Source organism: Corythoichthys intestinalis, chromosome 5 (genome assembly GCF_030265065.1).
Source record: "Corythoichthys intestinalis isolate RoL2023-P3 chromosome 5, ASM3026506v1, whole genome shotgun sequence".
Classification (NCBI taxonomy): Eukaryota; Metazoa; Chordata; class Actinopteri; order Syngnathiformes; family Syngnathidae; genus Corythoichthys; species Corythoichthys intestinalis.
The window spans coordinates 29,279,062-29,303,815 of NC_080399.1; the positions used below are offsets into that span (position 1 = coordinate 29,279,062).

The window sequence follows — 24,754 nt, forward strand, 5'->3', positions numbered from 1 at the left end:
GCATCACATGATTTTTCAGAGGGTGCCAATACTTTTGTCCGGCCCATTTTTGGAGTTTTGTGTAAAATGTTAATGATTTAATTTTTTCCCCATTCTCTTTTGTGTTTTTTCATTGCAAGCAAAATAAATGAAGATATTACTACCAAAGCATTTGTAATTGCAATCATTTTCTGCGAGAAATTGATAATTGTCTGGCAGAATTGCAGGGGTGCCAATACTTTTGGCCAGCAGTGGATATACAGTATATGGCGAAAAACACTCAGGTGACTTGAAGTTCCACTCTAAGACCCCCAATTTGGCCAATTTTCAAAATTGTCCGATATGCATGGTGATACATCATTATATAGCTTAAAATCTCAATTTTCTGGGGGAAGAAAAATTTTGAACAGGAGGGCATTTTAAAAAAAAGAAAAATCTTTTAAACAGCAAAACCCTATCTGGAGGTGAGAGCATGTGAGAGCAGAATTACACAGGCCATGATTTGCCCTTACGAGATATTATCGCGTACTTACCTTTTTTCGATCCAAAAACCCCATGTATCATGTATCACTGACTGTCAAGACACGCCTGTGAATGGCCACAGCTGGATTTTTTGGGGATTTTATGGTTGAAACATGTTAATATAACAAGGGTTGCCATGCAGAAATCATAGACATCAAGGAGTGGTCGAGATTTTCTTTTTCATATATTTACCCTTTTAAACCCCCCCCCCCCCCCCCCCCCCCAATTTTTCTTTGTTTGGCTCGATTATTTATCATCTAACATATCGGAGAAAATGCGACAGTAACAAAAAAAATACAATTAAGCTATAGTTATGAGGTAGATATCAGTGACCTTTTTACAGACACCATTTTCTTCATTGTGACGTATTTTGTTTAAAAGTTTAAAATATGCGAGTGAATAATTTTTTAAAGTGTTTTTTTTTTTTAAACAAAATATTAGACGTCAATTAATGATTCTACACTAAAAATGACAGACATTTTGAATAATAAATATAATTAATTCGTTTTATGGCTGGGTTGAAACAAAAGCGGTTGCGCGATGTCTGTAAACGGGGGTTTCCAGGGTACAAATTAAAAATAGTTTGGGGGCTTAATGCGCCATGAATCTGCTATGGCAGCATATAGACATGTTGTTCTATCAAACACAACTGTTATTTTGGCTTAAAATACAGCAGTTTTTTTTAAAAAGGAGTGCAAGTGCAGAAACTGCTTTTTCAGTCATATGAATATGAAAAATATACATTTTAAAAACATTTGAGTGTCATTTCAGTGTCTGTTTTCTCATACTCTGTTTCCGTTCTAGCCAAGAATTTTCTCTTCGGTGCATCTACGGTATACTTTATTCCCAATGTACTTTACGTAATTGTCCATCTATACTGTGAAGCAGCATCCAATAATTCATGAAACATTTGACTGAATATAAACAAACAATATTGCCAGAAATAAAGGAAGAATTTGATTAACTTCATAGTTATATACAATCTTATGAGTAGTGAATCTTCCTTATAACTTTAGAGGGTGCCCGTATGACCTTACCATTCTTTGAGAATCACGGTTCATGAGGTATACTTACATAATGTAGATAACTCAGTTATCTGTTATTGTCAGATGCATTCTTCAATCAGCACAATCTAGTCTGAGGACCATCGATGGAACTGATGCAGACATCCTCAGAAAAGACTCTGCAGTAGCCCGGCACATTGGCTCAGATGGCTTCCTCAGCTTGATTCGGACACAGCGTCAGCAGATTGATGAGTTACAGCTACAACACAGCGAACAGCTCAGGTATATACCAAATAATCCTTTCAATACAGGTTCTCACCATTATGTAAAAGAAACAAGAGGGCTGCACGTGTACAATTTGCAATTTTTCTTGGCAGTACTTGGTGTCAGACGATTGAGAACCCCTGCTGTAGATATGGTAAAATTTTGTGATAATGGTATGCTGTATAATTCGTTAGCTGCAAGTCTTACCTTTACTTAGTGGAAACATCCTGCCTGAATAAATGTATTGCATTCTTTTTTTTAAAATGGTTTTAGTGATATTAAACCTGGATGTGGTCACTTTCTAGTAAGGATGATGCCGATCGATCGGGTCCGATCACAACATTTTCAAAGTATCGGAATCGGCCCAAAAATATATATTTTTTAAATATATGGCAAGGCAAAGGCAAGGCAAATTTATTTATATAGCACAATTCAACACAAGGCAATTCAAAGTGCTTTACATCACATGAAGATCATAAAAATCACATTTAAATCAATACAACGTAAAAACCAAGACAAAAGATCGCATTTAATCACAAAGAGAATAAAAATAAATAAATAAAAATAAAACAAAAATATAACAAAAACTACTACTACTAATAATAATTGAAATCAGCAATGGAGATAAGCACAAGAGGAATAGAAAGCAGGTAGATTGAAATATATACCCAGTTATGGATATGCAGAGCTAAACAAAAGCGTTTTTAGCCCTGATTTAAAAGAGCTAACAGTTTGAGCATACTTCAGACGTTCAGGTAACTTGTTCCAGAGGTGAGGAGCATAATAACTAAATGCTGCCTCACCCTGCTTGGTTCTTGTTCTTGGAATATGCAGAAGACCGGTTCCAGATGACCTTAGGGGTCTAGATGTCTCATAGGAATCTTACAAGTCAAGCATGTATTTTGGTCCAAGGCCATATATATATATATTTAATTAAATTGTTTTCTAATTGTATTTAGCGTTACAGACAAAATGTCTTGCACTCATCCAGAGTCTTTAGTTTTGGCTTAAAGTAGGCCTATCAAATTTATCGCGTTAATTAATTCTTTTTAAATTAATCACGTTAAAAGATTTAACGCAATTAACGCATGCGCTGCATGACTCACTCACGCATTGACGCGTTCAATCTATAAAGGCGCCATTTTACCTATATATAGAGCTAAAAGGCAGCGTAAAATGAGTAGAGTGAATTTTGGCAGTCTTTGGAGCCTTTTATTAGTTGGCTAAAGCCCTAAAATCCCTCTCTCAACAATTAGAAATATCGTGGGAAGCAATGAGGGGAAGAGAGGTAGTAGTTGATCTTTATCTTAACACCCTGTTATTTCCCAACGCAGAGAACATATATCAATTGGTGCCACTACGCACAGTCATGGTTGCACTTCCCATTATGCATTTGGTCATAATAGTTAAATGGCTACATTATCATTTACTGAAAGCTCAACAAATACACTAGATGGCAATATTTAGTCACAATATACAAAGTCACATTTATCCTTTAAGAATTACAAGTCTTTCTATCCGTGGATCCCTCTCACAGAAAGAATGTTAATAATGTAAATGCCATCTTGAGGATTTATTGTCATAATAAACAAATACAGTACTTATGTACTGTATGTTGAATGTATATATTCGTCCGAGTTTTATTCATTTATTTCTTAATGCATTGCCAAAATGTATATGATCGGGAAAAATTATCGGGAATGATTGGAATTGAATCGGGAGCAAAAAAAAAAAAGCAATCGGATCGGGAAATATCGGGATCGGCAGATACTCAAACTAAAACGATCGGGATCGGATCGGGAGCAAAAAAAAAAACATGATCGGAACAACCCTACTTTCTAGCTTTCTTTACCAGGAAACCAAATAGCAAAGCAAGCAACAAAATATCTGACCTGGATGGTACAAAGGCCACCTAATATTTTTTGTCTCGTCTTGAGCGAGCCTCAAGCTGGCCAGGAATGTAGAGCTACCTTCTTGTTATGTCTGATGCACAGGGTGTAGTGAGCCTTAAGACAACGTCCATCTATTTTTACAGGGCCTTCCATGTAGCTGGCCCGCGGTGCTTGTCGGACCACCAAGGCTTTAAAACGCTGGTCAACTTTCCCCTCGTCTTGGTGACCCGTCCAAATTACATTGCACAATAGATGAAACGTGGCGTCGTTGACTTGCACGGGTCACGCTGAGGACCGCTGTGGCTTGAGGGAGGGCTACTAGCGTTGCTCACCCCTCACAGTGTGCCCTCTACCCCCCTCTGGTCACTGGACAATGAGCCAGTCTGTGGCCTTTGCATGGACCAGCACCGCCATTTAACCCTTGGCCTGACCCAGTGTCACTGCGACGTTTAGACGAGTTTGAGCGCATTGCCCACACGTCTGTCCAGTTAAGGTGGAGGAACCATGGGGTCTGAAGGGGTACGATTTCACAACTTTTCCCAACAGGACGCAGGATGAAAGAGCACTTGTAGGCAATATCACTTTTACTTTTAAACGTCAATTCACGTAAGACTGCTGCAAAGTGATCCAATATGTTGGACTGATACATAAAGATACAGTGAAGACACATAAAACTAGAAAGTTAAAGGTTCACAAAAAGGCTGTCTGGTGAGAAGTAGAACCAAAATTCTCTGGTTCATACACTTAGTCCCCAACCCACATCGCATGTGGGACCTTATTACAAAATATAAGCCTTTTTCATTGATTAATATGTTTCAGACCAGTATGTATTTGCACTCCGGCCCCCTTGATTCACCCAGAATTGCTCCTCAAAATTAAAATTTTCCATCGACTGGTGTGTAGTCTGTCAGGATCGGACATCTGGGGATCAGATTTTTTTTCTAATGCTAAATTTAAATCCTCGAAATTGTCAAACATGACCGATTTCCCACCCTCATGAGATGCTTTAGAAAAAATGTTTTGCCTTTCTTATATGCTTGTTTCAGATTGGTCCTTATACAGGTAAAGTCCATTGTCACAGTTGTTAAATTTGATCCTTGCGGTTTTTACAGGCTGAAAGTATGTCAAGTAGCCACTCAAGTAGTAGTTGTTCTTCTTCTTGTACTTCTTATGGACACTAACTTTGAAGTCCTACTCTACCGTTATTCATGAACCGAAACTTGGTAGCTACAGTGGGGAGAACAAGTATTTGATATTTGATATTTGCATCAAATACTTGTTCTCCCCACTGTATGTAGCATGGGCCAGTATCGCTCGATCTTTGAGCCTAATTTTTAAATTTTTGTATCAGGGCTGGTAACGGTATTTATTAAGCTTGAGAACGATAAACCGATACGACCGGATATCCGGTTTTACAGGTGAGAGATACGGCTGTGTTGATAGTAAAGTTAACATTCGACAGTAATTAGCCATTAAATACTCAATGAACCAATAGTAGAGATAGAATTCGGCTATCGCGAGCACATGAAACGGCTTCTAATGCCTAGTTCAATGCATTGCTTAATATGATAATAATTTAGCTTTTACTTCACATGCTGCGCTTGTGTCATTCACCACACAGCGCACTTAGATTGTGACCGCCGTTGTGGTTGCCTCAACTTCCCATTGATTTCGGCAGAACCGCTAGTAGTCGCCGTCATTACCTGATCGTCACGGGCGTGTCATGACAACGCGAGAGCTAACCAAAACCACTGTAACGCACACTCCGTAACGTTTTCTTCACAGCCCAAAACGAAACTAGTAGTGGCAACGAAGCAACATTCTAAAACAATGGACAGTTTGCACACCACGCCTGCGACGTGCAGCGATGGATTTTCAACGCACCCCGGAAAATGAAAGTCGGACTTTGAAGTGATGAAGGCAGCCAGATCTGTTCGCATGGGACAGAGCTAGTGTGAAGTGTGAAGCGGTACAGAGATCGTGAGTTTTTAACCCTGAAAAATAACCCACTACAAAGGTGGAAAGGGCAGCATATTGTTTCCACGAAACGCAGTCTCCTTAAACATGAACATCTGGATCAGTTGATCTTCCCCAAGAAAAATCTGCCCTTCAAAAAAGATATAGACAGTGATGAGGAATAAAAAATGTGGAAGTACAGGCAAAAGTGAATGACTTTGCTGTGTATAAGGTTAAAGTAATGATTCATTATAGACCTGTCTGTCTAAAATCCCATGTTTTTATTCCCCCATGTATACCAGTGGTAAAGCATAATTTATTATTTATATATGATAACACTTGCAGGTTTAATTCTTTTTTTCTAGAGCTGCTGCATATAATTAATATTTTTTGCTTGTACGATGTTTACGTTGAAAGTTTGCACTTAAATTACTTACCTATTGTGTTCAAAACACCAAGAAATACGGTAATTAAATTACTGCACTTCATTGTTGTCTGTCACTGGAGTTTTATTTTATTATTAATCCCATCCAACAAAATGACGGTCATATAGTAAGCTTTATTTTTTTTCCATAAAAAAATAAAACATAACATTGGTATGAAATTGTTTAATTTAATCTTTAATCTTTTTTTATATGTTTAAAATACAGTGGTACCTCTACATACGATCGCTTCGACACACGAACTTTTCGACATCCGACGTAAAATTTGACTCGCCATTTGTTTCTACATCCGACGACATGCTCGAAATACGACGACAATGGCAGCACCGCAGAAGAATGCAGGGCGGATTTTCTTGTGTGACAAATCAACACTGGTTTCAGAAAAGGTTGGTACAGGAGGTGAAACAAGGAAAAAGTTGACGTTACCTTCTAAATGAAGATGCAAATGACAGAAAAATATGAGCGTAGGGTGGGCATCTGTGAAATGGCTCAACAATACATCTCCACGGTCCTCCTCCGACCATCGTTCGCCAGTCTTTATAAGTTAAGCTGACAATTCTTATTGTGGTAACATCTCCAGAGAAATCGCCAACTTCGCCACGTTTTTATCATTTATTTCACAACTTATTCAAAACAAAAACACCTTCTTCGCGCTCATTGTCACAGCCTTCAGCCTTTAGTGTGCTGTAGCACGGGTTTGGTTTTACTGCATCCTCTTAAGATAGTTATGTCTGACTAATTGACTATTGATCTGTGAAATTAGCATCCCTAATTGGGCAAAAATGTATTTAAAATTTAGCAATTGGTGAATTCCTCTGGACTTCGGATTTTGCTAAAATATGAGCCCCCGAATTTTATTAAAATGTCTGCTTCAACCCTAAATACACAACCTCTTGTTCAATTTTGTACATGGTTTCGATTTTCATTCTGTACTGAAAGGAGCTCTTGCTTACTTTGTTATTTTTGTTGATCTCATTCTTATTCTTGTAAGGGATACTTGCTAAAATTGCTAGTCCTCTACTATTTGTGAATAGATCTGAAATAAATTTGGTAGCTAAAATTCTAGGAATGTGTATGCCATGGTTCTATTTCAATTTATTTTTTATCTTAGAGCTGGTGCTACCTTCACCTACATGTCTTGTATGCTTGCTTCTAATTGCTGCTCATTTGAGCGATTTCCCTAGTCATTGTCAAAGTAGGAGCCCTAGGGTTTACCTTCAAATCAAACCAAAATTTGCAGCTTCCTTTTAAATTTTGTGTCGGACTATCCTGGGGTGAAACGGCGAGCCGTTAAAGATGGATCCAAACACAGACAAGGAAGTTTGTGTTGTATTTATTACATAAAAAACAACTTAGGGGGTACGCCAGAACATGGGAGAAAAATACGAACATAAAAAGCACGAACCGAGTCGGCGAAAGAACCAAGAGCAACAATGGCCAGAAAAGGCAAAAACAAAATATAGCAAAGTCAAACAAAAATACTAGCTGAACATCAAAGCTACTGTAACAAACACAACCGCAAGCAGGCAGGAGAACTCAAGAGGATGCACAAAGCAGTGCGCAAGCAATAGTCCGACACTCGCAGATGGTGACAGGTGTCCTTATACGTATATCGAGTGCTCCTAATGAGCCATAGGTGTGTCACACGGCCCTGCCCATCCAGCTTAATCAGGTGTCGCAATGAAAAACAAGAACTAAGAACGCACACAGATATGACAGACTTCTTTAGACTTGACTCCAGTTATGATAAACATGTCTGATTATTTGTGAAACTGATGTTGGTGTAATTTGTTTTTACATTCTCTTGGGCATTACTCAGGTTCCTCTGTATTCCTTTGGATTTTCAATCACCAATTAAAACTATAAGAAGGTTTTCTGTAGAATACTTGAGTGCAGCAGTTTTACATTCTCAGAGTGACCCTGTTGTGAACCAGCAGGTAAAAGAGGGAGCGTGACCGGGGTCACAATCCCTTTGGCTTCTAGACGCCTACCCCTCTTTTTTCCCACTCTAAGGGAAAAGACAGGTCTTTGTAGAAAGGCTTGTGGTCTACAGGTTACTGGCCGGCAACTCTAGAAGAGCCCCCAAGGCGGAAGAACAGAAAGGGGTGGTGATGGTGAGGAATCAGAGTCGCGCTGCTAATAGATTCATTAAGTTTTAATTGAGGTGCCTTTGTAGCTACTTAATCCTCTCCATGAAAGAGTCATTATGTGCTGTTAAGAGAGACACATATTGGAGATCTGCAGTTCTGTACAGAAGCTGCAATGTAGTGCTCATGTGCACTATGCAGGCCCTCTAAGATCGTAGGATTATCCTATGGGCTTGTTATAGGAAAAATATATCGCGAAGAAAGCACCCCTAATATTTTAAGTGATGCGTCACAAAGTGAAAATATAGTTTGACCACTGAGCTGCATCCAAGTTGCTTTGCTTTGCTGCTATTGAAAATGATAATTGTCTAATATTTCTCTAAGTTCAGTACTCTGTATGCGATTTAACCCAACAACAAGCCCAAAGTCGTAACAACATACCATGCAAAGCTTTAGACTCAGCTCTTTACTGTTATCATCCGTGTTGTCCCTTTGAGATATTACACCCCCCCCCCCCCCCCAAACTAGTAGTTTTTAAGGAACCATGATGAATGCCTTGCTAGATTAACTGTCAATAAGGCATACTGCTGGTGGATGATAATAAAATATGCTAGCACTGTGTAAAATGTTTTTTGTGAACAGCAAATCTTCGCACCCATTGGAAGGCGTCAAACTTTCCTGCCGACACTCGGCGGAAGCTTTGTGCTTGGCCGAGGATCAGCGCCGGGCGTTGGAATGCTTCCACGTTGATCAAACATCCGCTAACCAGTCAACCTCAGAGGAAACTGTTGTTGAGGTTTCAATCATCACTTCCGGCAGGGGCGGTGCACGGCCATTTTGCGATACTCAAGCATCAACGGTAAAGGGAACAGACAGTGTAAAAATGGTGCCCCACCATCAAGAACCTGACTTTAAAAGGTAATTTCCTAGGTTTTTCAAAAAAAAAAAAATATTTCCACCAAATGTGGAGATGTATTGATCACAGTTTTTTAAGCGAATAATGAAATCCCCACCGATTACACAATAAGTGCAGATTCCCGAAAAGTTGGGCACTTTGATTTTGAATTGGTGTCAACAAATCTCATCAAAGTTGAGACATGGCCATTTTCACCATTTTGAGTCATCCCCTTTTCTCAATAGTCTGCAAGCACCTGTGGTTTGAGAAGATAAATATTTCAAGTTTAGAGAGATAGATTATAGTTTTTCTTTGGTTAACAATTTGGACAAATTAATTTTCTCTTTTTACCATTTCTTCTAGCACATCTTTTACCTCTGAAGTTGAGGTTGGAAAAACAGCAGATGAGGAGAAAGGAGGATCCACTGTGAGCAGAAGCAACGTTGCTCTCCATCGTGCTGCAACTGTCATCCAGGTAAAGATTTGACATCGCAAATGTTTTAGCCATGCAACCTGTCATTAAGTCCTCCTTGGCTTTTAGCTAACAATGTCAACATTTTAAGATTAAACTCACATACAGTGGGGCAAATAAGTGTTTAGTCAACCACTAATTGTGCTAGTTCTCCCACTTGAAAATATTAGAGAGGCCTGTAATTGTCAACATGGGTAAACCTCAACCATGAGAGACAGAATGTGGAAAAAAAAAAAACAGAAAGTCTAATTGATTTTTAAAGAATTTATTTGCAACTCATGGTGGAAAATAAGTATTTGGTCAATACCAAAAGTTCATATCAATACGTTGTTATGTACCCTTTGTTGACAATAACGGAGGCCAAACGTTTTCTGTAACTCTTCTTAAGCTTTTCACAAATTGTTGCTGGTATTTTGCCCCATTCCTCCATGCAGATCTCCTCTAGAGCAGTGATGTTTTGGGGCTGTCGTTGGGCAACATGGACTTTCAACTCCCTTCTCACCCCGTGGCGTCAAAATGATAACAAAAACGGCGAGCAAAAATCCCAGAACCACACGAGGGGTCCTAGTGAATGACCTACAGAGCGGTGGGACGACAGTAACAAAGGCTACTATCAGTAACACAATGCGCCGCCAGGGACTCAAATCCTGCACTGCCAGACGTGCCCCCCTGCTGAAGAAAGTACGCGTCCAGGCCCGTCTGTGGTTCGCTGGAGAGCATTTGGATGATCCAGAAGAGGACTGGGAGAATGTGTTATGGTCTGATGAAACCAAAATAGAACTTTTTGGTAGAAACACAGGTTCTCTTGTTTGGAGGAAAAATAATACTGAATTGCACTATACCCACTGTGAAGCATGGGGGCGGAAACATCATGCTTTGGGGCTGTTTTTCTGCAAAGAGACCAGGACGACTGATCTGTGTAAAGGAAAGAATGAATGGGGCCATGTATTGAGAGATTTTGAGTGAAAATCTCCTTCCATCAGCAAGGGCATTGAAGATGAGACGTGGCTGGGTCTTTCAGCATGACAATGATCCGAAACACACAGCCAGGGCAACAAAAGAGTGGCTTCGTAAGAAGCATTTCAAGGTCCTGGAGTGGCCTAGCCAGTCTCCAGGTCTCAACCCCATAGAAAATCTGTGGAGGGAGTTTAAAGTCCGTGTTGCCCAACGACAACCCCAAAACATCACTGCTCTAGAGGAGATCTGCATGGAGGAATGGGCCAAAATACCAGCAACAGTGTGTGAAAAGCTTGTGAAGAGTTACAGAAAACGTTTGGCCTCCGTTATTGCTAACAAAGGGTACATAACAAAGTATTGAGATGAACTTTTGGTATTAACCAAATACTTATTTTCCACCATGATTTGCAAATAAATTCTTTCAAAATCAAACAATGTGATTTTCTGGTTATTTTTCCACATTCGTTCTCTCATGGTTGAGGTTTACCCATGTTGACAATTACAGGCCTCTCTAATATTTGTGGGAGAACTTGCACAATTAGTGGTTGACTAAATACTTATTTTCCCCTCTGTACAAATGAATTATTGTTAAAGTATCTGTTCATTCAGGAATTCATGTGTTCTTCGCTTGGCGTCTAACTTGCAAGCCTCATATGTGCTATGCAACCTTTTTCAATTCTCCAAAGGATTTTTTTTTTTTGCAAAACGTTTTCAATTCAATACTTCCTACAGATATATTATCCAACACACAAGTGCTGAATGAGTCCTTGGAGGTTTGTATGATATCTTGTGTTAGTGCATGTAAATGAGAACAGAAAAAAGATTGTCTGAAAGAAAAAAAAAGACATGGTTTTATTAGAATGGTGTTGAGTTTATTTCTGTTGCGAAGAAATCCTAATTTTTCTAAGAAAACGAGAATTTTTGTTTTCTCCTCTTTAAAAATCAAACAGGGCTAAGGTTTCATTTTTATGCGGAAAAAGTTTGCAAATTATTTAAATTATCAAGTCCTTTTTTTAAGTATCTGGCAGAATTTTAAGGGTTTTTTTTGGGGAGAGAAAAAAATCTTTCTACAACGGTAATATTGTTACTCCAAAGGAAAGAATCCATACTATTATGGCAATAAAATTTTATTTATACAAGAAAAAATAATGCAACTTGATAACAATGAGTTGTATTTTCATTGAAAAAAAAGTTAGTTCATTTAATTTTATCAGCACTAAATATTTATTTTATTTTATTTTTTTTTAAAGTTTAAAAAAGGAAAACATTAAACCCCTAAGAATAAAATTTTATTTTCACCTTGAGTGTGTGTGCTCACATACTTTGGAAATGTGGAAAATGATTTATCAGATTCCAAAGCAGCGTTGTAGTTGGAGTCCCCACCATTAGCCCCGCCCCCAATTCCCACGGGGACTCATAGGATTTAGAGGCATGATGGAGCTCCATTTATCTTGGAGCAGCCCAAAGTCAAGCGGAGTTCAGGGGAAAAAAAGGAAAAAATAGAGGTTAACATGTTTTATTTCCCAAATGGGATAGCACACAGTACTTTAGCGTCATGACTAATGGTCAATAAAAAAGTTTTTGTCGGTGTGCCACATCCAGGCGCGATGGAGAGGCTTCTGCCTGAGGAAGAAGCTGGCGGCTGCTCTTGCTGCCGTCACATCCCTACAAACTGATGATGATGATGCCTTTGAGGTGGTGGACGTGGAGGAATTTGTCCTGGATGAGGTCTGTATAGTATGTACAGTGCACCTTTTGTTAAGTCACACACCCTCATAATTTGGTAGGCCACTGAAAAAAAATAAAAATACATCACTCATTACCCAATATAAAGCTATGTGACTGTTTAAATAGTCATTAGAATTCCTAAAATACTGACAAAGATGTGTACCACTTGACTAATTGATAAGGCTATGCGACTGGACAGAAAGTTATTTATTATGCTTTGACCCAGCAATCTACCATTTGGCAAAGAATTAAAGGTACACAGCAGAGCGATCTAGAATAAATCTTGAACACTGCAGGTCCATCTGCATAGTCATTTGAATACATACAGTAAGTCAAAAATTAACAGGCACACTTTACTCTTTTATGTCCAAAAATATGTACGTTATATAAGTAAATGTGTCCTTTGTCTGTATGTATGTATATCAAAAGGAAATGCTAGAGCAAAGCTGGACATTATGTGAGGATGCACCTGCCAAATGTTCATCGGTGGCCAAGCAGGCGTCGTTTCCGCAGGTAATACGGCCAACATCGCCAGATAAGATTTAATTGCTTTTAAATGTGAGCATTGCCTTTTATGTGGACATGTCGCCTCCCAACAAGTTGAAGTAACAGGGTGCTATTATATCTATATGAAGATAACTGTTAGGTTTGTCATGCATTTGAAAAGACAAACACCACATCTTGCTAAAGCTTCTTTGAAAAAAACAAAAACAGGTCATTAATAAATGCATATTTATTGACAAGTTTCCGAGGTACTTCCGCTTTACTTTCTTATGTCTGCAAGCAACTTCCGTTTTAGAATTGAGAATCAAATTAGGGCGTTCTGCCAGACACACAGACACAACATAGTGTTCCCATAACAAAAAGTGGAGGAATTTCAGAGACTAAAGATAAGGTAGTCATAACATGCCGTAATAATCAGCTCTGTCGCAAAGACAGAACATTCCAACTCCCGCAACATCGGCGACGCTATCAATGCGGGATGCGCCACCCTCAACAAGGCCTGTGATAATCTGTCACAGGTGAAGATGGACCGAGCAGCGTCAAGTGTTGCCGCAGCACAAATGGTGACGAAAATTAATTACGAGGATTCGGGACCAAGAGAGGCTTGTTCGCGGGAACCAAGCCAGGGCTGATGAAGACTGAACCACCTGTGCGGGTTGCGGCGGAGGTGGGCTTCCGTGTCTCCCTCGGCTATCCTCCTTCAACAAATCAGGCAAACTCTACCCTTAATCAATGAGCAAACATAGGACAGACAACTTGACCCAAGTGTTACGTCGAATCAATGACTTTTGGGAAGATAATTCATGTGTAAACAAAAAAAAAAAACAAATATAGCACTTGTACCACAATGTGAAATGCCTACGCTATCATGTAATGATGTGCATTCTTTGGTTTAATTGGGGACGAGATTAAATAAACCCAGGCTTCACCCGTGAGCCCTTGTCTTTTCTTCGGTTTTCTTCGGGTTAATCTTATCACAATGCTATATTGTAACTGTCAATGATACCGATGATGACAATAAAGAGCAAAGATTTTCTCCATCCAAAACAACAGTGAAGCTGAAGTAACATTACTCATCAAAATCCCTTAAAAAAAGACAATTGGAAATATCGCATCCATCTGCCATAATCACGACAGGGGAGGACAACATGTTCATGAAGGCAGATGTGGAACCAAGCTCGTGTCACCATAAAGACTGGGTGTTTTTGTAGCCACGTTGCCGCTGTGTTATGGAAGGTATCCCTGCATTTTTATGTGTCTGGTGCTCAAAAAATACTAAAGCTAAAATCTTGCGCATGAAACAACTTGTTGCCTTTGATATTGTTATTACGATGATGATTGTACTTATAATGATCTTTATTATTATTTACAACACCTATTGTATCTGCTGCTAGCCTGTTGCTAATCAGTACGTGTAGATGGCACAATTATGTCAATGCATTAATGCAGGTGTTACAAGTTTTTTGTTCGTTTGTTTACAGGTGGAAAACGCTGTTAGGCAAGGGAAGATAAGTTGATGGGCCTCACAGCAACACTAACTGTACATTTATGGACATATATCGAGACTACGTCGTTCTACCCGGGAGCGGCCGAGAGGCTGGGGCTGGAAGCGGTGGCTCGCCTCGTGGCAGGCTGTTAGCTCGATCCTGAGAGCCAACTACGAGCTTTTTAACTACAGCAACTTTAAGATACACTATTGGAGCTGGAATTACTGTGCACAGCGGAAGAAAGCCTGTCTGGAGGCCGTAGTGTCGGGTGAAAGTTTGGCAAGGCTCCGGAGCTCTGCTGTCTGATATCACATTCTCGTATGCTATTTTTCCAATAATTTTATAAATTGTAATTTATTGATCTGTCTTGCACATGCACCTATTATTTTAAATAAAACAAGAAATGTAATCATGTTGTCTAAATGTTTTATTGCGATCAATACCTGCAATTATAAAAAACAATGACATGCTACTTTTGCTTATATGTACATACCTTGTAGTATTTCCTTGTAACAACAAAATACGTGTCAGCCTTTCTGCATTCGGCAAATGTAATATAATTTGTAATTTCACCTTATTTTGGTCACTCAATTGGCCGACGTATAGATATATATCTCACGTCAACACAGACTGACAGGTTGTTATAATTTTGTCCTCGAATGATCAACGAAGTGATAAGAACAATCATACAATCTCATCAACGTCTCATCTACGTCGTGCTGAATCCATTTTTGGAGATTCCGTGGGTTTCTCTGGCTTGATTGTGCAGTTTTAACTATGCCAACACACTGCTTACTTCAACCGCAATTCATGTTTTTCTTTCTAAACCGGAAGTTCAGAGCAGACATTTTCCAAGATGGCACCGCCCATATATCGCTCAGGAAACTTGTCTATAGTAAAGGGTGACTTAGCATTTTTTAAAAAATACAGGTAGTCTCCGGGTTCGAACGAGTTCCGTTCCTACGCTGGCGACGTAACCCGAATTTCCGCGTAAGTCTGAATTAACCCTTTGAGTACCACTAAATACCTAACGATCCAAAAACATTTATTATCTGTCATAGTAATAAAATGAAGTAAGAAAAATATGATAGATGGGTATTACTTCCGTTTGGTAACACCGATCACACCATAAGTCTTCTTATAACTGACATTTATTAACTTGTCATTGTCAAACTATAAACATACTATTAGAAAATAAAATACAATGATGACAAACAGTGTACAATAATGCTGTAAAGTCAATCAATATTCACATATTTGCTTACAAACACATACCTCAATGGCTGGACAATAATACTGAGGGAAATAAGGTCCAAATATTGAGCAATTCAACAAGGAAAACGGCAGGTTTTAGTGGAAAAACGAATGCTGCTCAATAAGATAGCGAGTTAACAGCGAGCCAACGGGTGGGGGCAAGCATCGCTGAGCCGGCGCCGTTTACCGTTTCTCTGCCTTCTTCAAATGTTAACTGGCGTTCACCCCCGCTTCCCAACGGGAAAGCAACGCTCGAAACTAACATAAAATGTCGCTAGCGTGACGTCAAACAAGTCCGACTGCAACAAAGGAAAGGGGACAGCACATACAGTGGGGCAAATAAGTATTTAGTCAACCACTAATTGTGCAAGTTCTCCTACTTGAAAAGATTAGAGAGGCCTGTAATTGTCAACATGGGTAAACCTTAACCATGAGAGACAGAATGTGGGGAAAAAAACCCAACAGAAAATCACATTGTTTGATTTTTAAAGAATTTATTTCCAAATTAGAGTGGAAAATAAGTATTTGGTCACCTACAAACATGCAAGATTTCTGGCTTTCAAAGAGGTCTAACTACTTCTAACGAGGTCTAACGAGGCGCCACTCTTTACCTGTATTAATGGCACCTGTTTTAACTAATTATCGGTATAAAAGACACCTGTCCACAATCTCAGTCAATCACACTCCAAACTCCTCTATGGCCAAGACCAAAGAGCTGTCGAAGGACACCAGAGACAAAATTGTGGACCTGCACCAGGCTGGGAAGACTGAATCTGCAATAGGTAAAATGCTTGGTGTCAAGAAATCAACTGTGGGAGCAATTATTAGAAAATGGAAGACATACAAGACCACTGATAATCTCCCTCAATCTGGGGCTGCATGCAAGATCTCACCCAGGGGCGTCAAAATGATAACAAGAACGGTGAACAAAAATCCCAGAACCACACGGGGGGACCTAAGGAATGACCTACAGAGAGCTGGGACCACAGTAACAAAGGCTACTCTCAGAAACACAATGCGCCGCCAGGGACTCAAATTCTGCACTGCCAGACGTGTCCCCCTGCTGAAGCCAGAACACGTCCAGGCCCATCTGCGGTTCGCTAGAGAGCATTTGGATGATCCAGAAGAGGACTTGGAGAATGTGATATGTTCAGATGAAACCAAAATAGAACTTTTTGGTAGAAACACAAGTTCTCCTGTTTGTGGTGGAGGAGAAAGAATACTGAATTGCATCCAAAGAACACCATACCCACTGTGAAACATGGGGGTGGAAACATCATGCTTTGAGGCTGTTTTTCTGCAAAGGGACCAGGACGACTGATCTGTGTAAAGGAAAGAAAGAATGGGGCCATGCATCGAGAGATTTTGAGTGAAAATCTCCTTCCATCAACAAGGGCATTGAAGATGAGATGTGGTTGGGTCTTTCAGCATGACAATGATCCCAAACACACAGCCAGGGCAACAAAGGAGTGGCTTCGTAAGAAGCATTTCAAGGTCCTGGAGTGGCCTAGCCAGTCTCCAGATCTCAACCCCATAGAAAATTTTTGGAGGGAGCTGAAAGTCCGTGTTGCCCAACGACAGCCCCAAAACATCACTGCTCTAGAGGAGATCTGCATGGAGGAATGAGCCAAAATACCAGCAACAGTGTGTGAAAAGCTTGCGAAGAGTTACAGAAAACGTTTGGCCTCCGTTATTGCCAACAAAGGGTACATAACAAAGTATTGAGATGAACTTTTGGTATTGGGTTAGGATGAAGATCAGCACCTCCAAAATCCGAGACCATGGTCCTCAGCCGGAAAAGGGTGGCATGCCCTCTCCGGGTCGGGGATGAGATCCTGCCCCAAGTGGAGCAGTTCAAGTATCTTGGGGTCTTGTTCACGAGTGAGGGTAGGAGGGAGCGGGAGATTGATAGGTGGATCGGTGCAGCGTCTGCAGTGTTGCGGACTCTGCTCCGGTCCGTTGTGGTGAAGAAGGAGCTGAGCCAAAAGGTGAAGCTCTCGATTTACCGGTCGATCTACGTTCCTACCCTCACCTACGGTCACGAGCTGTGGGTCGTGACCAAGAGAACAAGATCCCGGATACAAGCGGCTGAAATGAGTTTCCTCCGCAGGGTGTCCGGGCTCTCCCTTAGAGATCGGGTGAGAAGCTCGGTCATCCGGGAGGGGCTTGGTGTCGAGCCGCTACTCCTCCGCGTTGAGAGGAGCCAGTTGAGGTGGCTCAGGCATCTGGTTCGGATGCCTCCTGGACGCCTCCCTGGAGAGGTGTTCCGGGCATCTCCCACCGGCGGGAGGCCCCGGGGTCGACCCAGGACACGCTGGAGAGACTATGTCACTCGGCTGGCCTGGGAACGCCTTGGAATCCCGCTGGAGGAGCTGGCTGAAGTGGCTGGGGAGAGGGAAGTCTGGGCTTCCCTGCTAAAGCTGCTGCCTCCGCAACCCGACCCCGGACTAAGCGGAAGATAATGGATGGATGGATGGATGGATGGATGGATGGACTTATTTTCCACCATGATTTGCAAATAAATTCTTTAAAAATCAAACAATGTGATTTTCTGTTTTTTTTCCCACATTCTGTCTCTCATGGTTGAGGTTTACCCATGTTGACAATTACAGGCCTCTCTAATATTTTCAAGTGGGAGAACTTGCACAATTGGTGGTTGACTAAATACTTATTTGCCCCACTGTACACTGCAGTATAATGAAATACCAGATATACATAGCAATTACTGTCGAGATCAACCATTTAGATTAATTAAACCTAATAAAGAACTAAATTAAATGACGAATAATATACTATACTTACCATCAATGCTGAGTGGTGGCGGGTGACCCTGCTGGGTGACTTAAAAAAAAAAAAACAAATTGAGAAAAATCAGTGGACGAAACACGCGCCGTAAAGTTGGAATCACGTAAGTCGGGTACGTCGTAACCCGGTAACTACCTGTACACTGTATGCCATCAATTCTTGCTTGTGTGCCTATGGTATTTATTGTCCATTTCGTGTCACGAGAATTTTTCGATGTCCTTTTGTCGTGCTGCTTTTCGTCAACACACACAGGATTTCCCTCCATCTTTCCCTGATTGATCTTTAAACATGTTCCCTGAAAAAAAATGGAAGTTTTTTTTTCTTTGAGGCCTTATGTCATTTTTCACATTGCACTGTTTTCTCTGCCTTCATTTACCTCCCGTTGGATCTTTTCTTTGGCTCAGGGTCTCGCTCGCGTTGTACATCATGTGAGGTTGAAACAGCCCAGCTGTTTTTTAGTATTGTTTGCATTCTAGCTCCCAGGCTCCTATTCGGAACATTCCCAGTGGGTTCGACCACCTCAGCCCAAACGGAGGCCTATGGAAGCCTGGGAAGCCGAAGAACATGAGGACATGAGGGTTTCACCACAGAACTTCGCTAGGTAAGCTCTCAAAATTCTAGCTAACCAGAGGCTAATGTAGCAATCTAAATATCTATACTCCAGGCCATCATCTTTGGTATTGTGAATGAGAAAACCATATATTTAGAAATCATGTATATATATTTTTTATTTTAGGAGCAAATCTACTTCAACCTCTGTGGCAAGCGACTTCTCTGAGAAATCAGATAGAATTCTGGACGAATGGTAAATGGATTCAAAAGGCTATTTTTCCATGATGTGCAGCCCATTTGTATCAACTAGTGGTTCAAGCTACAGAGTCCCACATGGTTCACTTTTCAGTTCTATTCTATTTGAAGTTTATGTGCTAAAATATTGCATTGTTTACGGTACTTCAGGCTTTAAGATCACGCATAATGCTCTTTTTTTCAAAAGACTGGGGTCATTTTATCCTGCAGGGGTTTCACTAATAGGCACACAGCTGAGCTTATGTTGAAGAGAGCCCAGAAGATGAAGTCCAAGCGGAAAACCCCAGGTGTGTATAATTTGAGCTTTGAAAAACACATATGTGTGTTTTTTGTTTTTATTCCTACGAGTGGAATATACTGTATGAGCAGAATACCGGAAGCATAGGCTGGTTATTAAAGTGATGTAAAAGGAATAGACGTGTTCTTTAATTCTTGATCCTCAGGCTGCTTTGACATTTAGACAAGTGGAAAAATTGCATAATATACGTCTTTTAAGACTAACTAGTCCTGACTGCATTTCCTAAAAAGAAAAAAAAATAAAACCTTACTTAGTTTGCTTGTCCTTTTTGTTCCCTGGGCTACACTTTGACAGCAGAGCACCTTTCCAGCTCGCGTGCGCTAATGAGCCGTAACGCATAGCAGAAGCCAGACTCTGTCGCTTCTTATTGAGCTTTATTTGGGGAAAAGGACAAGTCTCGTGTCCTCGTCGTCTGGGTTTCGTGCGGTCCCGGTTGACGTAGCCCTGCCGCACTGCTCTAACAGTAGTCCAACCCTTTGATCGGCATGTCATCTTGTCACACCACCCCAACACCGGCCAGGTCTTTGTCGACTATAACTCGTGGTGGCAAGCAGAGCCGTGCTCTCATACTTCCCAGAAGTGAGGCTGCGGTTCTCTGCATTTTCAGGTCTGTTTTAACCTACTCCTGCCCTCCCTCTGTAGATTTGTCAGGGCATCTGGAGGCCTGGCGAAACCACCCACTCACCACTCACCAGCTTGGGGCTCCAAACAGGCTGGCACGGCATCGCTTAAGTGCTACAAGAGGTAAGACAGGCTGGGTTACGGTGGGATGTCCATTCGGGTTTCTGTCTTAAAGCATGGCAGGGGTGAGCTCCACACAGATACCTAAAACTAAATATAGTATTCTTTTGCCATGCTTAATCAATATGTTATGAATACAGTGGGCAAATAAGTATTTAGACAACCACTAATTGTGCAAGATCTCCCACTTGAAAATATTAGGGAGGCCTGTAATTGTCAACATGAGTAAATCTCAACCATTAGAGACAGAAAGTAAAAGAAAAAAAAAAAAAAACCCAAAATCACAGTTTGATTTTTAAAGAATTTATTTGCAAATCATGGTGGAAAATAAGTATTTGGTCAATACCAAAAGTTCATCTCAATACTTTGTTATGTACCCTTTGTTGGCAATAACGGAGGCCAAATGTTTTCTGTAACTCTTCACAAGCTTTACACACACTGTTGCTGGTATTTTGTCCCATTCCTCCATGCAGATCTCCTCTAGAGCAGTGATGTTTTGGGGCTGTCGTTGGGCAACATGGACTTTCAACTACCTCCACAGATTTTATATGGGGTTTAGATCTGGAGACTGGCTAGGCCACTCCAGGACCTTAAAATGCTTCTTACGAAGCCACTCCTTTGTTACCCTGGCTGTATGTTTGGGATCAAAGACCCAGCCACGTCTCATCTTCAATGCCCTTGCTGATGGAAGGAGATTTTCACTCAAAATCTCTCGATACATGGCCCCATTCATTCTTTCCTTTACACAGATCAGTCATCCTTGTCCCTTTGCAGAAAAACAGCCTCAAAGCATGATGTTTCCACCCCCATGCTTCACAGTGGGTATGGTGCAATTCAGTATTCTTTTTCCTCCAAACACGAGAACTTGTGTTTCTACCAAAAAGTTCTATTTTGGTTTCATCTGACCATAACACATTCTTCCAGTCCTCTTCTGGATCATCCAAATGCTCTCTACTGAACCGCACGCGGGCCTGGACGTGTACTTTCTTCAGCAGGGGGACGCGCCCGGCATTGCAGGATTTGAGTCCCTGGCAGTGCATTGTGTTACTGATAGTAGCCTTTTTTACTGAGGTCCCAGGTCTCTGTAGGTCATTCACTAGGTCCCCCCGTGTGGTTCTGGGATTTTTCTCCCCGTTCTTATCATTTTGACGCCACGGGGTGAGGAGGGAGTTGAAAGTCCATGTTGCCCAACGACAACCCCAAAACATCACTGCTCTAGAGGAGATCTGCATGGACGAATGGGCCAAAATACCAGCACCAGTGTGTGAAAAGCTTGTGAAGAGTTACAGAAAACGTTTAGCCTCCGTTTTTGCGAACAAAGTGTACATAACAAAGTATTGAGATGAACTTTTGGTATTGACCAAATACTTATTTTCCACCATGATTTGCAAATAAATTCTTTAAAAATCGAACAATGTGATTTTCTGGGTTTTTATTCCACATTCTGTCTGTCATGGTTGAGGTTTACCCATGTTGACAATTACAGGCCTCTCTAATATTTTCAGGTGGGAGAACTTGCACAATTAGTGGTTGACTAAATACTTATTTGCCCCACTGTACTTACTACAGTACATTGTATGTTTAATTCAATTTCTATTGTAAGGATTTTGCTTTTGTTTCCAATAGCATAACTACTGCTGTTTTGAATATGCTTACGATTACTGCTTGCATCATCATTTTTTTTTTTGATGTGCCACTCTCCAACCCATTAACATTGATTGCCATATACCTGTTTTACACACTCAGTCACTGTCACAAAATTTATAAATAACCAATCAAAATGTTATTATGAGTTAAAAAAAAAAAAAAAAAAAGATATTGAAACCCCTCTTGATGTTTTCGTTTTTATACAATTTGTAAAATTAGTTTAACAAGTAGGTCGCCATTGTTGTTGACGTCACAGGGCGGCGACGTCACATGGTTACGCTGTCGGGCTTGTGGAGTAAGACTGGACAAACATGTCATCTGTTCAATTTGAACCCGAGAGGAACATTAATCAGCATGACAGCACTGTAGATATTTCACAAAACGAGCAGCAAAAGCAAAATAAAAAGGAAAGACTGGATGAGACAAGATGAGGGTAGAAAAAAGAAACGGTGTTCCGCCAAATGTGCTACACCGGCGAAACGTTCTACAAGAGGTGAATTTGACACCCAAAGTGCTAGCGTGCACTTTCAGCTTGTTTTGTTTAGATGCATACAGACAGAACATACTGAAGATGCCTTAAGAAAATACTTAATCGTAGTACCGTCTTGGCCCGAATATAAGATGGTGTTTTTTGCATTGAAATAAGAATGAAAAAGAGGGGGTCGTCTTGTATTCGCGGTCTAGACGTCATACCCATTTACGACGCTAGATGGCGCCAGATATAATTGAAGCGATGTTCTGTCATAACAGGTCTCAGCTACGCTCCCCATTCACGACCCTAGATGGCGCCAGATATCATTGAAGCGATGTTCTGTCATGACAGATCTCAGCTACTCTCAAGTTTAACCAGTTTGCATTATTTTATTGCAATGTTTTTCCTTATTCAGATTTGTTTCAAGACTACAGTTACAGTTAGACTTCACTTTGATGGTTAATGCAGTTATTGCAATTTTGTTGTTTTATCACAATTGATTGGTTTATTTACATTTCAAAAACCAGAAGCCATTCATTTACGAATGTGAGTGTAGTTTATTTTACATTTTTAAATGTTGAGACATTAAGATTTGAATGAGGCAAAATAACATGTTTTTTCTCTCAAATATATTGTTATACTCATTTGTTTCGGATTTACTGCAATTATTTTCTGTATAAAAATTAATTTGGTGTTCAACGGGTCTTTTTTCAAACTTGAGTCTTGAAAAAAAGGGGGTTGTCTTATAATCAGGGCCATCTTATATTCAGGCCAATACGGTAATATTGTCAAATAAGGGTGATTTAAATATGCTACGTGACTAATGAGGTCAATCAACAGATCAACAATCTGCTTTAAAGCTACTACAAGAAAACACAATGCTTGAAAGTATGAGAGGGAAACACATTCAAAAAGTATTTTGAGGCAATGAAAAGGTAATAAAAGACTCGATAAAAACACAAAAAGTAAGTACTCGCCACTTTTAACCGATGAGCGCATGTGTTGGATGTCTCGCCGAGTAGAAGGAAATAAATATATAATAAATAAATATTGTAGATTTTTAAATCAATGGCAAAATTTTATGTGTTTCCAATAACATACAAGAGAACAATTGTGGCTTATTAGAGCCTACAAGTCTTCAATGCCGAGGTTCCCTTTAAAACAAATGGAAATGGAATAAATCCATTCAAGCCCGGAAACCAGGTCACCTTATCGTACAACCCGGCAATGAGCGTAAGGCCAGAATAATTCCACCAAGCTGCCGGACGACTACCCACTGTCAGGGATTGCTGGGCGGGCAGGTGTGTGAGGCCCATAACGCAGGAAAACAAAAGCAGCAAAGCAGGTGTCAGAGAACTCAAAAAATGGTTTTAATTATAACTAACAAAAGCACAAAGTACAAACAAAAAGACTAGGGATCAAGAGGCAAGGTTCAAACCAAAACTTACTTAAACAGAGGGACTGGTACACGAGGGCGTGGAACGGACTTGACTTTGGCAAAGACGGACATAGACAATGACGCAACAAGGAGTGACAAGAAACTGGGTCATTATATACGCAGACAAGGGGTAACGAGACGAGGAACAGCTGGGTAACACAGGTGGATGCAGATTGCAGGATACACTGGGAAAACACACACAGGTGAGAGCAATGGGTTATCACAGGGACAAGTCACACAAGGAGAAACCAAACACTAAACCTAACAGTACCCCCCCCTCAAGGGACGGATCCCAGATGTCCCGAGGAAACAAAAAGTCAGAAGGTTGCTCGGAGGAGGGAGCAACACCAGCCCGTCACGGCCAGTCAGGCGGGCGTCCAGGACGCCAGACGTGGGCCGATTGCACGGGTCGATCGGGAGGGCGCCCGGGGCGGCAGACATTGGGTGACCGCACGGGCAGATCAGGCGGGCGTCCCAGACGAGGTAGTGCTCGGTCGTCCATACCGCCACGTTGTGGCAGGAAACGGGGAGCAGCATCATCGGGGCGAGGGTCAGGAACAGAGTCGGAGTCATCGTGCGGACCAGGAACGGAGTCGGAGTCGTCGTGCGGACCAGGAACAGAGTCGGAGTCGTCGTGCGGACCAGGAACAGAGTCGGAGTCGTCGTGCGGACCAGGAACAGAGTCGGAGTCGTCGTGCGGACCAGGAACAGAGTCGGAGTCGTCGTGCGGACCAGGAACAGAGTCGGAGTTGTCGTGCGGACCAGGAACAGAGTCGGAGTCGTCGTGCGGACCAGGAACAGAGTCGGAGTCGTCGTGCGGACCAGGAACAGAGTCGGAGTCGTCTGCTGGCGTGACAGCAGCGGAGTCGTCGTCGTCTGCTGGCGTGACAGCAGCGGAGTCGTCGTCGTCTGCTGGCGTGACAGCAGCGGAGTCGTCGTCGTCTGCTGGCGTGACAGCAGCGGAGTCGTCGTCGTCTGCTGGCGTGACAGCAGCGGAGTCGTCGTCGTCTGCTGGCGTGACAGCAGCGGAGTCGCCGTCGTCTGCTGGCGGGACAGCAGCGGAGTCGTCGTCGTCTGCTGGCGTGACAGCAGCGGAGTCGCT

The 24,754-nt window shown here is 41.3% G+C and overlaps 1 protein-coding gene and 1 long non-coding RNA gene across 6 annotated transcripts in view; one reads left to right on the top strand and one right to left on the bottom strand.

Moving 5' to 3' along the window:
* The window catches only part of lrriq1 (leucine-rich repeats and IQ motif containing 1), an 86,592-nt gene that overhangs the window by 39,570 nt on the left and 22,268 nt on the right, over positions 1-24,754 (top strand). For 2 of the 5 annotated variants that reach the window (XM_057837292.1, XM_057837291.1), the window contains exons 14-22: positions 1,611-1,787; positions 8,790-9,065; positions 9,406-9,517; positions 12,074-12,199; positions 12,629-12,712; positions 18,726-18,850; positions 18,986-19,054; positions 19,267-19,343; positions 19,997-20,098. In XM_057837292.1, coding sequence (XP_057693275.1) covers positions 1,611-1,787; positions 8,790-9,065; positions 9,406-9,517; positions 12,074-12,199; positions 12,629-12,712; positions 18,726-18,850; positions 18,986-19,054; positions 19,267-19,343; positions 19,997-20,098 — 1,148 coding nt within the window. Of the gene's footprint in view, positions 1-1,610; positions 1,788-8,789; positions 9,066-9,405; positions 9,518-12,073; positions 12,200-12,628; positions 12,713-13,221; positions 14,013-18,725; positions 18,851-18,985; positions 19,055-19,243; positions 19,344-19,648; positions 19,875-19,996; positions 20,099-24,754 lie in introns of those variants that run through there. The other 3 variants (XR_009063293.1, XR_009063294.1, XM_057837293.1) reach the window with 3 other exon arrangements.
* On the bottom strand, positions 12,061-18,789 carry LOC130916511 (uncharacterized). The gene is made up of 4 exons (XR_009063296.1): positions 18,626-18,789; positions 18,385-18,544; positions 18,247-18,285; positions 12,061-12,262 (listed from the first exon to the last, which is right to left on the bottom strand). It is a non-coding gene; the product is annotated as an uncharacterized LOC130916511 (long non-coding RNA).